This window comes from Psammomys obesus, unplaced genomic scaffold (genome assembly GCF_907164565.1).
Source record: "Psammomys obesus unplaced genomic scaffold, mPsaObe1.curated_primary_1811, whole genome shotgun sequence".
NCBI lineage: Eukaryota > Metazoa > Chordata > Mammalia > Rodentia > Muridae > Psammomys > Psammomys obesus.
The window spans coordinates 7,925,027-7,942,604 of record NW_026586550.1 but is presented as its reverse complement, the minus strand read 5'-3'; the positions used below and the strand labels follow the sequence as shown (position 1 = coordinate 7,942,604).

Sequence of the window (17,578 nt, the reverse complement as noted above, 5' to 3'; positions counted from 1 at the left end):
CTCAGCCAGTCCCTGCATCAATGTAGTCATCTCTCTGGAAAAAAATAATTGTCATTTCCTTTTATTTAGATAGTTACTGTTTGTAGAGACTTCTAGAAGAACTAAAAGGGAGACTTGAAGAAAGAAAGCCTCTCGGGAAAAAAGATGCAAGGGACATCACATCTCACATTTAGATGAGACAGTACTCATCTACCCTGGTGCTCGCTCGCCAAGGCCCAAGGAGCCCGCTGAAGTGGCCGTGGGTGGCTGGGCCCTTACCTTACCACACTGCTTACATTTTCCCTCCTGCCGCCGCCTGTGAACCCAGTGGTGACGCACAAAGTTCTGCGAGAAAACAAAGTGAAATGAGTTAAGTTTTAATTTGCAGTCCTTGGTATTCATTGTTTGACAATTTGGATTGTGGATTTCTATAAGCTATCATCCAAACCCATGACGCACAAAAGCAAGCATGTGTAGGTGTGACTTGTTCAACAATAAACGTGAACACACTCAGAATAAATAGAGTTCATTCTCCACACACAGTGATCCTCTGCACTGTGTGTAGAGGATCCTTACCTCCTCGTCTCTCTAGTGCCCAGGGCACAGCAGATTGCACTCGCTGCACTTTCTTAATGTTAAAAACTATACAGGTTAGTGAATGGGCTAAATGATCTTCAGTTTGGAGGCGACAAAGACTATAAAAGAAAACCCCAAAGAGTGGTGAAATTTTTAAAAGCTGATGGAATAATCTTCAGTACAATTGAACAAATGCACATGTAATGCTTCATTTAAAAGGATCAAATGCTCAGAAACATGTCCTGATATGGGACATTGAGAATCACTAGATAACATGAAAGAAGAGAAACACCAAAGAAAAGAGTTATTAAAGACAAGAGGATTGACATACGGGTAACAGTTGTTTATACGTCATCCTTTTTCACCTTGAACTAGACTAGCTTTCAAGGTTGATTCTTGTCATAAACTATAGGGAAGTCTTTTCCACCCCAAGTAAATGATAATTATTGGGGTCAAGAGATTCCATCTCTTCTGGCTGTCAGAGTTCACTACAAAAGGATGCGTGATCGACAGCATTAAAGATAAAGAGAAGCCTTAGGGCGCTGTATCCTTCTTAAACCAACAATGTGAAGTACTTCCTTTTCTTTGACCCCTGCCCTTTCTTGGGAAACTATACTTTGCCTAAAACTAGCACGACTCTTATAGAATTTAGCCACAAACCATATTCTCCCTTTAACAGAATCCTTAATGTATGTTGTCAACAGATTGCCTATTACATGGTATAGACACTGTTCTAAGTGGAGACAGACAAAGAAGGCAGATCAGCCTAGAAGCACAGTATCTTGGACATATCTAATAGAGATAGGAGAAAATAAGCCAGTGTAGAATGAAGGAAGGAAGGAAGAAGGAAGGAAGGAAGGAAGGAAGGAAGGAAGGAAGGAAGGAAGGAAAGAAGGAAAGAAAGAAGGAAGGAAGGGAGAGAGGAAAGAAAGAAAGATGGAAGAAAAGAAGAAAGGGAGGGAAGGGAAAGGCAAGAAAGGGAAGGGAGAGAGAAGGAGAGAAAGGGAGGAAGGAGCAAGGGGAAGGAGGTTGGTTGGATGGTTGGTTGAGTCAAGGCATAAAATTTCAGGTGACAAGAAGATCTCCAACAAACATTAGCATTTTTAATACTAAAATGTCACTTCCATTTTTTTAATAATATCAAACCAATTTAAAGTAAAATAAAACAAGGTCCCTGGAGAGAAAATGACCTTTTGATAATAGTAAGATATAGAAACAGAATGGTCCCAGGAACCAATGTCGCTTTTCATCTTTTCCCACTGCTGCCATTCAGTGAAAGAAAGACACAATTTACATCATCCTCAGGAAGACACTAATAGGAATAGCTGATCCTTACTAAGTAGTCCTTCACACTTTTAGGAAGTTTTATATGTAGTAATTGTTTTCATCTTCATGAGAATGATAATGGATAGAGACACTTCTCAGTAGGAGTGCACCAGTAAAGTTTCAGAGCTGTTGAAATACTGAAAGTTTTGGATCAGTGAATTGTAATTTAGTGTCCTCACCATTTTCTGCCTGCTCTCTTGCTGCCATAATGACTGCCACACCTCCTTCAGCCCTGGAAACCATGCCAACCTCTTCATTAGTAAGCATTTAGAATGCAACTGTCTGAGCTATCTAGTATAGGGATCCCCTTCCAATGAACTACCAGGATAACTGAGCAAAACTTTTTGCTCTCCCTGAAGAACCTCAAAAGACTGGGCTTGGCACAGGTGATGCCAGATGCCTGCATAAGCTTCAGCACCCAGATGGACAAAGTCTGGCTATGGCTTTCAAGACAGCAACTGCAGGACTGTGTTGAGTTGTTGGTGTTTAATCCCATCAGATCAGCCCAAAACCTATACCGACTGGGAGTAAAGGTCCTGGACCCTCCAGCTATTCACACAGCAGGGCAGTTGATACTGATGCTGAACCCTCTGCCTCTTCTAAAGATCAGTACTTGCTTGTGAATAAGGACTGGGGAGGACAGGAGTCTCTGCCCACCTCAGTATACCCAAACTTATATTACTGTAGGGCACCTCTTCCAAAGGACTGATTTTACTTAAGTATAGAGGAGTCACTTAGAATGTAAGAATAAGAGGAACTTATTCTCCCTGACGGGGAGCAGCTCCCCTCCCACCCACTATTTGCCTCTCTTCTCTGAAAGATTAGATCCATTACTTCCACATGACATTCCAGTAAACAACTGCAGTGACAGGAATGGAAATGTTGAATACAGAAAAATGTCACACAATAATTAACAGGCATAGAAATGTTTAATATAATAGCTGTTGGTTTAGCAAAAAAACTGAAAGAAAATGAACACTACCCTTGATATGAAGAGAAATTCCGTATTTGGTGAGATTACAAATCACTGAGTGCCTATCAATTTAAGAAGAGGCACGTTGGGAAAATAGGATGTAATTATCTATGAGAAATCACAACTGACTCATGGGATCATTTAGCTAGTGACAGCTCCACTCAAAGATTAAACCAATAATTACCAAAAATCAACAGTGAGATGGTCAACATGATCATTTGTACCACAACATAGACCATTTGGCAAGCAGATTTACAGCATCCTGAAGTTCAGTTCATTTATGAAATTAAAAAACCATCCTAAAAGAAAGCCCTAGCTTTATGGGAAATGTTTATGTGAATTTACCATTAGATATCATCACGATTTCCCTTCCTAAGAGTAAATAGGAAACTAGAAACGTGAAGGCACAGATAAACTGATTGGAATCGCGTTATAGGAGAAGCTGAGGAGCTTCCTGCAATCTTTGGTTGTATGATTTGAGATGTCACACACCTTTCTGCTTATAGTTCTTCTTAGGCCTAACATGAATTTATTCTGCAGCTTAAACATCATTGAAATTAAGTCAATAGTCAATAAATGTTTGCTGAATCAAATAGAACCCTAAACCTTATTTATTTGACAATTAAACCATGTGGTTACCACTTGTGGGAGGAGGAGGACCATCAGCTGTCTTCATCAATAAGAAAAACAGGAGCCATTACTATCAAATCAGTATTGTTCTCTAGCCCTCTTGCCCATGGACTTTCAATTTTCACACCATTTCTTCTGACTGTTACTGATTTCTCCTAAATTATGACTGAAATCAGATTCTTCACACTTTTTTCTTTAGATGATTATTCAGAGTTTCAGAATTTTTGGGCTGAAATTGGATTTTCACACTCTGTTCTTCTGACCATAATTCATGTACCTTATGTTGGTGAACTGGTATTAGATTTGAGATCCTTACATTGCATATGTGACTACTGATATATTGTTGTTGAGAAGGCCAACCAACACTTCTAAAACAATGACTTTTTATTGTCTATCATATTTTCTGAATTATTTATATATCACTTCAAGTAGGATGTAAGAAAAAAGTTATTACTTAGGAGTGTTAAAATATCAGTGATATATTATTTCAAGGTTCACATTCAGTATAGAAAAAATATATAATATAACTGTTCAGTTACTTTCAAACAGCCAATTCAGTTCAAAATACTATTCACTGAATGTTCCAAAAAAAAAAATCTTAGCAGTCATAATCCAATCCATATAGACTATGAATAAGAAACTTGATGTACAAATGCAGAACACATAAGGAGTCCAACAAATAGCAATTAAGAAACTGCCTGACAAAAGTAAGACTCAGTCATCAGCAAGTAGTCTTGAGTCTCCAGACTGATCAATTAGTAGCAAAAAAGTAGAGGCGGATTTGAGCCCAGGTCAGACTAAGTCTAACAAAAATCTTCTTTCACGTACATTGAGTGATCGACTTAAAAACCGTTAATGAAGTGAGTCATGGTCGCAAGCTTCATCTTCAGAAGCCCTCCATAAAACAAGCGTTCTGATTAATTTTGCAAGAAATAACCTTTTTATAAATGCATCCAGGCAGCACATACTCATTGATCACCTGGTCCGTCTATATCCTGGAACAATTATTTTGGGACAAATTCCATGGGAAATCCCTAAGGTTTACACTAATGGAGAGAAACACTGTCAGACAAGCCAATGGCAATGTGAATTAATTATGACACACAGCATGACCTGAATGAACAGGACAAGGCAGTAAGCAAAAATGGATAAGCTTCCTCTTCATAAGGTTCAACAATGAAGAGCTTTACAATGGGCTGGTGGGTTACCCCAAAATATTCATATGTTGATATTCTAAACCCAGAAATCATGGCCAGGATGGAAGACCTTTGCAACATACTTGGGTCAGGAGGATAGAGCCCTCATTAATAGAATTAATGCCTTATAAAAGGCCCTTATAAAAGAGTCCCTAGGGACCTTAGGGACCCTTTGCCTCCTTCCTCTCTGCAAGGATACAAAATGGAAGCAATCTGAAACCTACAAGAGTGTTCTTAGCAGCACCATACCATGCTGACACTCTGATCTTAGACTTCCCAGCCGCTACAGCTGTTTGTTTGTTTTAAATCTCTATTGATAATGAAATAGTCTATGGCATTTGGTTACAACAGCTACAGCTGACTAGGACAACCTCTGAGGACAGGATGGTTGAGCTGAAAAGTTAAGAAGAAGCTAAGAAATCTTAATATTGCCATGGAGTACATAAGTATCCAAGAATAGGGAATACCTGTTACATGTCTCTGGACCTGAATGTCCCTTTGGCAGCTGGAAAGGGCTGAGACATATGCATGGTCAGACTACAGAGGTCTTTCAAGCTCTGGATGCTATAGAAACGAGTAGAAAGGTCCTGGTCTGATTTTTAATCAAACAAAGAAAGAAACAAACCACACCCCTTAAATTGTGAGCAAGATGGAAGCAGCAGCTGGAAAACCATGGGAAAGCTACTGCAGTAGTGGTGGTGGGAAATAAGCATATCTTAGTCAAAGTTGCTGACAGCAGATATGCAGGTAAATGAATAAATTTGAAATACATTTGTAAATAAAACTGACTGAACTGGTAAAATACTTTCGAGGTTGAAAGTACTAGAAAGCAAGCATCAATATTACCCTCACCCAGTGTTCTCAATTGGACAGCTTATTTTATAAGACGAAAATAGATCTAGAAAAAAAAAGTTGTGTGGTCATAATAATTTAGGTTTTGATCTACTATATTTCAGATGACCATGATATGTTAAATGGACTTGTCAAATAGAATTTCAAAAATATAAACTGGAAATAAATGGAAAGGCGGGAGTTGTCAGCTCTTTTTCTGTACAATTTTATTTATTTATTTATTTATTTGTTTGTTTGTTTGTTTATTTATTATTACAATTTATTCACTTTGTGTCCCGGCTGTGGCCTCCTCCCTCGTCTCCTCCCAGTCCCACCCTCCCTCTGTCTTCTCCCCCTATTCCCTCCCCTAATCCACTGATAGGGAGGACCTCCTCCCCTTCTATCTGACCCTAGTCTATCAGGTCTCATCAAGGTTGGCTGTATCATCCTCTGTGTCCTGGCAAAGCTACACCCCTCAAGGAGAGGTGATCAAAGAGACAGCCACTGATCCCCTTACTGGAGTAACTATTTCAAAATTGAGCAGCCTATGGGCTTCCTCTGAGCAGGGGGTTTAGGTCCTCTCCATGCATGGTACTTGGATGGAGTATCAATCTCTGCAGGGCCTCCTGGGCCCAGGTTTTTTTTTTTCCTCTGTTGGTCTCCTTGTGGAGTTCCTGTCCCCTCCAGGTCTCTCTATCTCTCCCTCCTTCCAGAAGATTTCCTGCACTATGCCCAAAGTTTGGTTATGAGTCTCCGCATCTGCTTCAATACCCTGGTACGTAGAGTTTTTCAGAGTCCTCTGTTGAAGGTTCCTGTCCTGTTGCCTAACTTCCTGTTTGCATTTCTGAATGAGGAGTGAGCATCTTCTGTGGGTCCTCCTTATTGTTTAACTTCTTTAGGACTATAGATTTTAGTATGTTTATCCAGTATTATATGTTTAATATCCACTTATAAGTGAGTATATACCATGTGTGTCTTTCTGTTTCTGGGTTACCACACTCAGGATGATCTTTTCTAGTTCCATCCATTTGCCTGCAAATGTCATGATTTTCTTGTTTTTAATTGCTGAGTAGTATTCCATTGTGTAAATGTACCACAATTTCTGTATCCATTCCTCCGTTAAGGGACATCTAGGTTGTTTCCAGATTCTGGCTATTATGAACAAAGCTGCTATGAACATGGTCAGATCTTTTAATGTAGTGGGCAGAGGCCAGATAATACAGACAAGACCTAAGCCCACAGGGTTCTGCATAGATGCAGAGGGCAGGGGAGGGGCATGAAAGCAGGCAGGGATGGCCAAGGAAAGGGGAAAGTCCAAAAGAGATGAAAGAGTGCTGCTGATGTCTAGAGAGGAGGTCCTCAAGAATGGACTCTGTGAATGTTCTGGGCATTTATGTGAGATTGGATAAAAAATAGAAAAATACCACTGGAGTTTATATGGTTATTAGCAACACTGACAGACACATTTTCAGAAAACAGACTGAATAGAGACTAAACAATAGCAGGTAAATGTGCTAGAAGATGACATACTAATAATAATCCACCCAGATAACAGTTTCTGGAAGTTTGGCCGAGGGCACAGAGCTGAGTATCTCAGGGGCAGCTAGCACACAGTTGATAGCTAAGAAATGCTAATGCTTTTCTTTCAACTGGAAATGATGACAAGATGCTTTTGCTGATGGAAATACTCTAGACAGGGCAGGTAGAGGTTGAGAGGCAGAAAAGGACTACAGGCTTTCATTGAAGGTCCAGTTTTAGAGAAAAGAACCAATGAAAATGAAACCAATGAAACCAAATGAAAATGTTCCTTGAGACTTGAAATAGAGACATTTTACATACAGTTATAACTGAGAAAGAGGCAGAGAAAAAGTCACGGAGAGACAGAGCGAAGGGCAGGAAACGAATGATAGCCATATTCATTCCTTGGTCAGCACTTTAGTACCTCCAACTCAACACAACTTGTCTCTTTGACTTTCCTGAGGAAATCATCTTCATTTGAGCTGCCACTGAGGGACCTTCCAGTCAGCATGGCAGCTCGGCAGGCAAGCCCCAAAGGCAGAACAACACCACCATTTTTCTACATGCCCCCACCCACTGTTGCTGTATTGGACAAACACTGGGAGAAAACAACTGATGACTGGGTTAAACATCCCTCTCCCCCACCACTACCTTTCCCAGCTCCCCAGCTCCCCTCTCACCCTGCTGTTTCTCAACCCTCTTATTTTCACTATAATGAAACACTACTATTTTTCCCCTTTTAGTTTTTGAGACATCTTCTCACGTATTGTCCGGAGTAGCCTCAAAGTCCTCGAGTGAAGGGACCCTCCAGTCTCAGTCCCTGATACCAGGAGTGGTCACCACCTGTCTGGCCTCTACGGACGGGGTCTTTCTTTCTTCATTGTGTTTCAAACTGTTATGATCTTCTCTTTAGTCACACATTTTCTACCCTTCCTCTGTGCATTTTTCTAGTCTCGTAGTACTAACTGGTCTCTACATGTCATGACCATTCACAAATATCTTAGCACTATTTCTTGCAAGGTCCAAACTCACATTGTCACTACAGATATCTACCAGGCAAATTCATCTGAGGGCAAAGGGGAGCCCTCAAACTCATCACCTCACAAATGCATCCTCAAATCAGGCGCACCCTCAAATCATCTTCTTACCAAATGTAATAATGTTGTTCAACTGAAGTTTGATTTATTGCAAGGATAACCCCCCCAAATCCACACTTTATTCATTCCTGCCAATTTACCACCTCTAAACTCATCCCATCTGGCCATGTTTCTCTTAGCTCAAGTGAAATTATTTCCTAACCAGTCTATAGTAAGAGCTGCTCAAGTTCTCTAGGACCCCAATAGTATTAGCCCAGAACTACATGATGCCCCCTCCCCACTGCAGTCAGCATAATATATTCTACTTAAATAGTGCAATGTCCACTTCCAAATCCATGATGACTTCTAGCCTGGCTTCCAAGGACTGTCACTGTCTAGCTCTTACTCATCAACCAAGTAACACATCTTCCCATGCTTGTGTGCTGCTGTCATTTCTGCCTAGAAGGCTGTCACCTTGTATCTATCACATCTCACCCCTTGCCCTAGATAGGTCCTGAAAGATTCATTCAGTGCCCACGTCTTTCAGGAAGATCTTCATCTGGACAAGTTGTTCTCTCTCTCTCTCTCTCTCTCTCTCTCTCTCTCTCTCTCTCAGGGGTGATTTGAGGAGTATGTTAGCTGGGTTCCAAGGGGTAAATCTTCAAGGGAAACTGAAACTTGTCTCAGTAGGAATGTAAATAAAGTGGAGGAAGCATGCTAACCAAGAAGTCTTAGTCATAAAGAGGAAATACAAGCTGACAGTGCCTGGGAAGCAGTGGGCTGTACTGAGCACACTACACTTTCTTCTAAGGAGGGTGGATTCTGCAACTTGAAAGCCTTTGCTTTGTGAACTAGAGAATTCCATTTGGGGCCTGGTTCTAGACCATCTAGAACAATACAGAGAGAGGGGCAGATCCTTCCCCCTTTCTCTGAACTGTAGTAGCTGTCTCCTCCACAAAAAAGCAGAAACATTCCTATCTCCGTGCTGGCTCCTCCTCTCCCTCATACTTCCATCACCAAACAGACTGTTCTCCATTCCAATCTGTCTTCACAAAATGGCTATCAGGTGATGTTCTGAGTTCTGAACCTAACTTACTCCTACGATGGATCTGTGCATTACTTCACAGATGAAAATAGTAGTAGAGGCAGAATAGCTAAAATCCCCTGGGTCTCACATCACTGAAGCTGGCTCTGAAATTAGCAGCCCAACTCCAGCAAGGATAACTGGTAACTGTGCTGCCCTTTACCCCCACAATAGCTTAAACCCACTCCAGAAGAGAAGTTGGCCAAAAGACAAAGATTCTGTTTTCTTACCTCTCGAGTTCCACCATTCCCCCATCCCCACTTTTCTGCTTCATTCATTAAGCCTGTGGCTCCCAAACACACTGTTGGCAGGATAAAGTGCAGTGCGGTGTGCTGAAGGGACTTGGACATTCTTTGTATTTATTGTATAGTAAGAAGAAACTGCTGTATAATGAAGGGTGACAGAACCCATTTGTCAATCCTACATAAATCCCTGGAGGTTTAATTGCACCTATGAGAGTTCAGGGTAATCTCTCAAGCAGCTCACAAAACTCACTTCTCTTGGTGATCTGGAGCCTCCTTCCCGGAATGTTGGTTTACATCTGAAATTAATCTGCCATTTGAAAAAAAAAAAAAAGTATGTTATGTTAATGATGAACATCAAGTTGAATAGAATTACCTGAAACCAAAAAACAAACAAACAAACAATAGTGGTAAACATTAACACTATAAAACAAAACCCACAAGGAATAAGGAATCTATTTCACTCTCTCCCTAGCCTCCTTACAGTGGTGCTGAGCCATCTCACACCTCCAGCCCGCGTTCTCATTGATGGACTCTAACTTTAAACAAAAATGCTGCTGGCCTGTGAGCCTGAGAAAGCACGGAGAGAGGCAGAGGCAGAACACGCAGCAGCTGAACCTATCCAGTTGACTTAGATTTTGAGAAGTAGAAAACATAAAGCTGACAAGTTCTAACTGCTGCAATAACCATTCAAACACAAATGCACAGGTATTCCCTGTAAATGGACTCGACACTGCCCTCCACAGTGGGCAGTCGTGTCCTTGTGGCCACTCTGGCTCCTGTACATACTGCAGTGGAGTGGGAATGAGAAAGAATATGTTTAAAGTGTTGGGCATGGCAGTAAGACATATGTTGGCAGCAGCTGGGGGTGCTGGTGATGCTAAGCAAACGTGCAGAGCTAAAACAGCCCCGTATTTACCAGGGCAGCATGGGCACACGGGTAACATGAAGAGGCCTCGCCTGGACACAGAGCAAGCTTTAAAAATTAGCGCGGCAAGCCGCTCTCTATTGCAGATCTTCCATTCCCCCGATGATAAAGGAATAGACTATTCAGAACCCACTTCTGGAGACAAGACTTCGCCTTCGGATGCCACTCCCAGCTCGCTAGCGCCTGCTGCACCAGCAAAAACGCAGCTGGTGAGGTCTGCGGCGGAGTCTGGGAGGTGCCTTCAGCAGGCTTGGCTCTCTTCCTTAGAGCTACTTTAGGAAGATGTGAACTCACAAAGAGAAACATATGGAAGCTACGATCTTAAAAAACCGTATTGCATTTTTTTTTCTTCCTTTAAAGGAAACATCTTGTGGAAGAAGAGAAAACTCACGCATGCCAAGCTTGCCCAGCAGTCAAGACGATATAATATCAAATTAAACTGAGCGACGCAGTAGGAAGAATGGCCTTTATGTATTTTATTGTCATTGTTACTCTGGTAATCATATTGAACTCACAATTTTTGTTTTTGCTGTTTTTAGGGGTGTTGTTTTCAAAAAATTAGAAATTGACACCAGATCTTGGCAAGTGGCTGCAGTGAATATACTTCTCAGCAGGTGGCGCTCTTACCTTCTCGAGTTGCTCAATGCAGGCTGTGTGCACCACGATTTTGCAGACCGCACACTTCCTCCTGAGAGCGGATTTCTACAACATTAAAGTCAAAATACAGGAAGAAAAATGTTAGCAAGCTGTGCTAGAGACTTCCCTGGTATGAAACAGAGACTCCATAAATTATGCAAAATTGTAATTACTTTTGTTACTGCACAATTTGAAAACCCCTAAACATGTCAGGGTAACTACCCATCTGCCTACCGGCAGTGACCTAGATGGCTTCTTCCAAAAATGAAAACAGTAATACCTGTTACAACCAGGGCTTATAGTACAAACCAAGCTCTTTATTCTGTTACATCAGTTTTAAGCGTTACTTGAACGATGAAGTTTTCAAACTTTTTCACACTTCCTTAATGATGGAACACGTTATCCTGCACACACTGACTGCAGACCTGCTGAAGTCTTAAGACCTGACTCCACCTGCCCTTGCCCATCTCCGTCACGAGTGGAGAGGGCAGCTGAGAGGCCTGCATGACAGCTCTTTTCCTGCATCAGCAGGAATTGGGGGCCATGGGTCGCCAGCCTCCTCTGGTCATTCCCAAGACACCTGATCATATACAATGTGGGGAATAGCTACTTCTGCTGATCTTTGCTTGGGAGCTGTGAGGAGGCTTTGGTGAGAAAGAGGTGATTGGCCTGAGAAAGAGCTCCAGACAGGAACCCACAGTGCTAGGAGCTTGGCAAGGTATTTAGGACACTATCAAGATCTACTGGGCCTGGCCCAAGAAAGAGAGTGATAAGGAGGCTGCTGGTAGGGGTAGGGGTGGGAGTAGGGGTACGGATGTGCCAGAGAAGATTTACCTCCAAGATACTGAGTCCCCATGAATCAGTTCCTCAGCCCCTTGGCCTTCCTGGACCAGAAATTGAGAACTGGAAACCAAACAAAAGATACAGCATTCCAGCCAAGTGGTGAAAGCGGTTCCCACACCCCAAGCCACAGACCACAAAGCCTAGCAGTGGCAGCACTGGTGGCAGGGCAGAGAGAAGAACTCACACTCCCATGAGGCTGGTGTAATCCTCTTTTTGTCTCTGGGCCAGAGGCTAAAGGAGGCTTAATAAAGCCTTTAGAATGCCAGGAAGATATTATCCTTTAAGAGAAAACTGCATCTCTGTGCAACGTAAACAAAATTTTGTTGCTGTATAATTCAAGGTACAAGAAAACAAGAGTTCTTTGATTTATTTTAATTTCTGATTAGAAAAAATGACAAGCATACTTGGCAAGTCCTGCTTCTCTGGGGAACCTGGGATGCAATCTGTAAATTGGCATTGGAAAAAATGAACACTGACATTATCTGAAAGTCCCATTTATGTGACTTCATAGCCCAAGCTAAATCTCCATCATCATTCTTGGTGTCTCTTCTTTTCTACTCACACAATACAGAACTTTTTAGAAAAGCCAGGAGGGCGGTCAGCTGGAATTCCAGCATACTGCCATGACAAGAGCTCATGCTATCACCAAGTCTTTGTGTGACTCATGACCTTAGACAAAGGAGCACATTTCCTCAGGAGTCTGTGACTCATATAGCAACTCAGAGGTTGCCCTAGAATTTTTGCTGTAGGACGTTGGCTCTAAGTTACAAGTTGCCAGCAGTCATCCTGAGTCACGCTGGCCATGCTAAAGAGGACACCTTCATCCATCATTACTGTGGGTAGCAACGAACTGAGGAGTATCCTCTGGGAAGAGCCCATGAGGGTAATGTCCCTCAGAGACAGCTCTAGCAAATACCACAGTCATTAAATAATACCCAGAATTCCTCAGAATATCTGAGAGAAAGGGAAGCGGGGACAACTGGATAGTCAGTGGAGAATTAGAGGGGTGCACCGAATCCCTCAGACCATGTTCATTAAATAACAATGCACCTGAGTTCCCCTGTGCCATGGCGCTCGGATGTGTCCCTACAGAAGTAAATTCCCCATGTGGCTGTAACAACATGTTGAGTACTGGTTTTTGCAAAGAGAGTACTGGTTTTTGCATACATCATCATGTATGCACCACAGGGAAGGGGTCATGGAAACCACAAAGAGAAAGAAACCTCCATCATCTGAGAAAAGTACACTGTTCAAGACAAGATGAACTTGAGAAATACTGCCATCTAACAGGGCAGAGCCATGCTATGTCTATATTAAAGGAATGGTTCAGATAAGAAAAGATGTTACATAGAAGAGGAGGGAGCTCAGAGGCTGATCTAAAGGACTCGGTGGAATCTTGATTTAAGCCTTAAAAGATAGACATTTGGAAACTCCAATACATTCCAGTAGGGGAAGACATCAAATCCTGTTTAGGAGCAACTACTGGCTCCTAACAGGAGAAGAGGCCAATTCTGGTGTGTCTGCTGGGCACAGAATTGCTGGGCTCACAGGGGCCTATTTCCATGTGTTACCAGACACAATGTTTGGAGGCTGGGTGTGAACTCAGTAAAGCAGCCCACGTGGGTGGCGAGCATGTGAGAAGCAAAGCTCAGAGGCATGAGGACAGAGGCACATTTGAAGAGTAGCCAGGGTGCCAGACAAGATTTCTTTTGAATCATGATTTCAGATTTCTCAGTCCTCAGGCCTTTGGCCCTGCTTCTTTGGGCCATGGTGTATCATAACCATGCATGTGTGGTGATGGTGGCTGCTGGGAAACAGAAGAAGACATGAGGAACCAGGACTCTTCAAAGGCAAGTCCCCAGGAACTCATCCTCCTTCCATTAGAACCATCTCCAGAAGGCTGTACCACCTCCCCACAGAGGCATGTGCTGAGAGTCCAAATCTTTAACATGAGATTTTTTTTTGGGGGGGGGGGGGTTGTATCCAAACATAGTAGTGACTGAGAACAATAGCTCTTTCTAGTCTACCACAAGTCTCTGCCAAGGTCGGCACTCACCTCCCACATTTTCACCCTCTTTGCAATAGAACAATCTGTAGTCTGAGATGGCGTCATCCCATGCCCTGGTCAACTTCACTCTGAAGTACACCTGGCTGACTGCACATCTTGTGGTTTCCTTCTGGGCTGTGGCTGAATTGCCTTGGAGTATTATGATAAAATCCATTTAATATGCACTTCTAGCACTGTGTTTCATTCCTAGGAACATCAGCCAAGCACTCTGTTTGTGAAGTGTCTGTGTTCCCAGAGGCGCTTCTGCTGAGTAGCCTCAGGTCTGCTCAGAAATCTTGAGCTGAGCCAGGACCCCTCCCTGAGCTGATGCCCAGAAAGGCAAGCTTGCACAGCTGCCTAAGCGACACAAAGGAATAAAGAAGAACAGCACCTTCTCAACATTGTGTGGACACAAACTAAAAGTGCATCGTTCCTGCAGCAGCATAGTTCTCATCTGAAAATAAAACCACCCAGATCTTAGAAGACAAAGCAAAGGGAGGCAGTGGATTTTGTGAGCCAGCTGACGGCAAGGATAGAAAGGGGTTACTTTTCCTTCCCTTGAGAAGTGACCAACCTGGACTTACCAGCAAAGCAATTTGGTAAGGACCAGATTCCTAGAACCGTGTTGATTGAAAGCTGATGGCTGGTTAGCAATAGTACCCAGTCCTGTCTCCAGCACTCGGTATCAAAGAAAGCTACCAGGACAGTGGAGGTATGGAGAAACAGGAACGTGTATCTCAACAACCTGCTTTTATATTACAAATCTCACTCTTCGAAAAATAATTAGGGAGTGATTTTTTAAATTTATTTTTATTTTATCTGTATCGGTGTTTTGCCTGCATGTATGTCTGTGTGAGGGTGACAGATCCCCTGAAACTGTTACAGACAGTTGTCACCTGCCACATGGGTGCTGGAGATTGAACCCAGCTCCACCCAGCTCCTCTGGAAGAGCAGCCAATGCTCTTAACCACTGAGCCATCTTTCCAATGATTGATGTTGGTATGTTTAATATTTTTTAATGTTAAAAGGATGGTAAGTACATTCACACACTGCAGAATATTTGGCCAGTAACAGCCCTCATATATACACCATGTGTTGTAGTATAATGTGTACATTATACCGATACCTGTAGACCTGTAGCCTATACCATGTTTGGATAAGCACATTCTTTGATGTTTATGCAATGATGAACTTACTTAATGATTCATTTCTTTCCAGAGCATATCCCCGTCATTAAACAGTACAAGACTGTAGTCCAGGGATTCCCTGGTAGACTTTAATAAAAAGCTACCACATGAATCCCCGGTCTTTACCCCTACCTAAAATTCAGGTCCAGTTATTGAGACATGGAACAAGTAGTGACTTTTGAGTGTTGCTTATGAGAAGTGTGGAGAATGGCCCTGTAACTGTGCGTGAGTTGTCACAGGGGAATAAAGTGGTATCGACACACAGACATGAGAGATAGAGGTGGAGATGGTACACTGTTGCTTTCTGTTCCCCTCCACTGACTGGTCCTAAGTTGCTGTCCTTCTTAGGTAGTCCTTCTCCTTCCTCTCACACAGTTATTCCATAAGGGAAAGGATTTCAGCCCAATGAACTCAAAGAAATTCCTGAAGAGTTGTAGTCCTCTTCCTACCTCTCCTCTTACCCAAGAATATCTCATAGTTTTATGACCACTGTTACTGGCTATCTCTGGATGTTGTTGCTTTCTGATATTGTTTTCCCCCTACAGCCTGGAATCTGTTTGCCTTTTCTTTCTTCTTCATATTTGCTTCTCTATGTTTCATGAAAGGTCTTGTTTTATGCAGTCACCAAATACAAACTTTAATCATAGGCAAACTTTTGCTGTGTCTTTGGCTCTGTCACCATTGCTTTTGTGGGTTCTCTATGTTAGAGTTATATGTTCTGTTGAAAGCTTGATTTGTACTACGGAACAAAGCTGCTATATGGCTCAGAGGGAGTTGAATGAATTGATGATGCATGTATATATATTATTACAATATGCAGACACCAATAAATAGGGCTTAAAGAGGCCCACAACACACACATACACACTCAAACACACACATTTATTTAAGCACAGAGATATAATTGATAATGGCTGCATGTATTGCAAAAGTCATAAGGTATAGAAATTAATAGGAAATGGTGTTCTGAGATCATCTCAATGGTTTTCTCGTTTTCCAGGTAAGCATATCATGGACATAGCAGAGATTTAAGGCTTAAAACTAAGTAAAAATTATATAACTTAAGCTTCAGTCCTTGTAAATGTGAAGTACCATTTATGTTATTTTTCTTGTTACACAGTTATTAGCTTACTTTGTAGAAACATATATTTTACAAAGTTCACATGTAAATGTTTACAACCCTATTTAGAGGTATCTGCTTTAATATATATTACCATGTCTACTTAGAAAACATGTCAAGAACTCAGTGGCCAGCTCTTTGATCACCCCCCGGTGGGGGCACAGCCTTAACAGGCCACAGAAGAAGGCAATGCAGCCAGTCCTATTGAGACCTGATAGGCTAGGTTCAGATAGAAGGGGAGGAAGACCTCTCCTATCAGTGGATTAGGGGAAGGGCATAAGGGGAGAAGAGGGAGGGAGGATAGGATTGGGAAGAGATGAGGGAGGGCGCCACAGCCAGGATACAAAGTTAATAAATTGCAATACACAGATAGATAGATAGATAGATAGATAGATAGATAGATAGATAGATAGATAGATAGATAGATAGAAAAAAAAGAGAACATATCAAGATATCAAGTTGGGCAGTGGAAGTGTACACTTTTGTTCCTGGCACTCAGTAAGCAGAGGCAGGAGGATCTCTGAATTCAAGGCCAGCCTGATCTACACAGTGAGTTCCAGGCCAGCCAAGGCTACACAGAGAAACCTTATTTGAAAAACAAACAAGAAAGAAAGAGAGAAAGAGAAAGAAAGAAAGAAAGAAAGAAAGAAAGAAAGAAAGAAAGAAAGAAAGAAAGAAAGAAAGAAAGAAAGAAGAAAAACAAAGAGGCAAAGAAAGAAACCATGTCTTGGGGTGAAGACATGTACTATATAAATCCAGCCCCTTTTGAGTCATTTTAGAGATAAAGGAACTAAGACTCAGTGGTGTTAGTGAACTGGCTCAAGAAGGACTAGACAAGTCCCTTGCCTGTCACTGTGTTAGATTTCAATTATTTTTGCTGCCAGTGGTCAATTGGGGAATCCAGACAGATCAGGAAAAATATACCTGATTTGATAAATTGGTTTATTTACTCTGTTCTCTGTGGAAGAACTTTTAGCAATCACTGTCACCACCTGTAAGCTGATGATGAAATGCAGTCTCCAAAACCCAAGAAAACTAAGTAAACGGTTTCAGTAGGCAGAGCTCCGGCCACAGAAGGCAGCAGTAAGGCTCTCCAGACCCTTAAAATAGGAATTTAGGCATCCCAGCTTGTACATGTGGTGACAGTTAAATATCAGAAATGTCAAAGTTGATCGCATGACATGTGTCTGTATGTGTATGTCTTTCAACAATCATGTCACTAAACTCACTCATTCTTTCACCGAAAACTCATTGGGTGCATATGCAGCGAAAGCACTTGTTCTCAGTGTTGGAGAGCCAAGAAGCAAGCAAAATGGAGGTTTACGGTCTATCAGTGAAGACACACAAATGAGTAAAAGGACAAATATTTGTTTAACTATGAGGGAA

At 42.0% G+C, this 17,578-nt stretch overlaps 1 protein-coding gene across 3 annotated transcripts in view; it reads right to left on the bottom strand.

Moving 5' to 3' along the window:
- The window catches only part of Dgki (diacylglycerol kinase iota), a 466,379-nt gene that overhangs the window by 246,136 nt on the left and 202,665 nt on the right, over positions 1-17,578 (bottom strand). For all 3 annotated transcript variants that reach the window (XM_055602146.1, XM_055602148.1, XM_055602147.1), the window contains exons 4-6: positions 10,987-11,061; positions 9,685-9,741; positions 259-324 (exon numbers count right to left, since the gene is read on the bottom strand). In XM_055602146.1, coding sequence (XP_055458121.1) covers positions 259-324; positions 9,685-9,741; positions 10,987-11,061 — 198 coding nt within the window. The remainder of the gene's footprint in view (positions 1-258; positions 325-9,684; positions 9,742-10,986; positions 11,062-17,578) is intronic.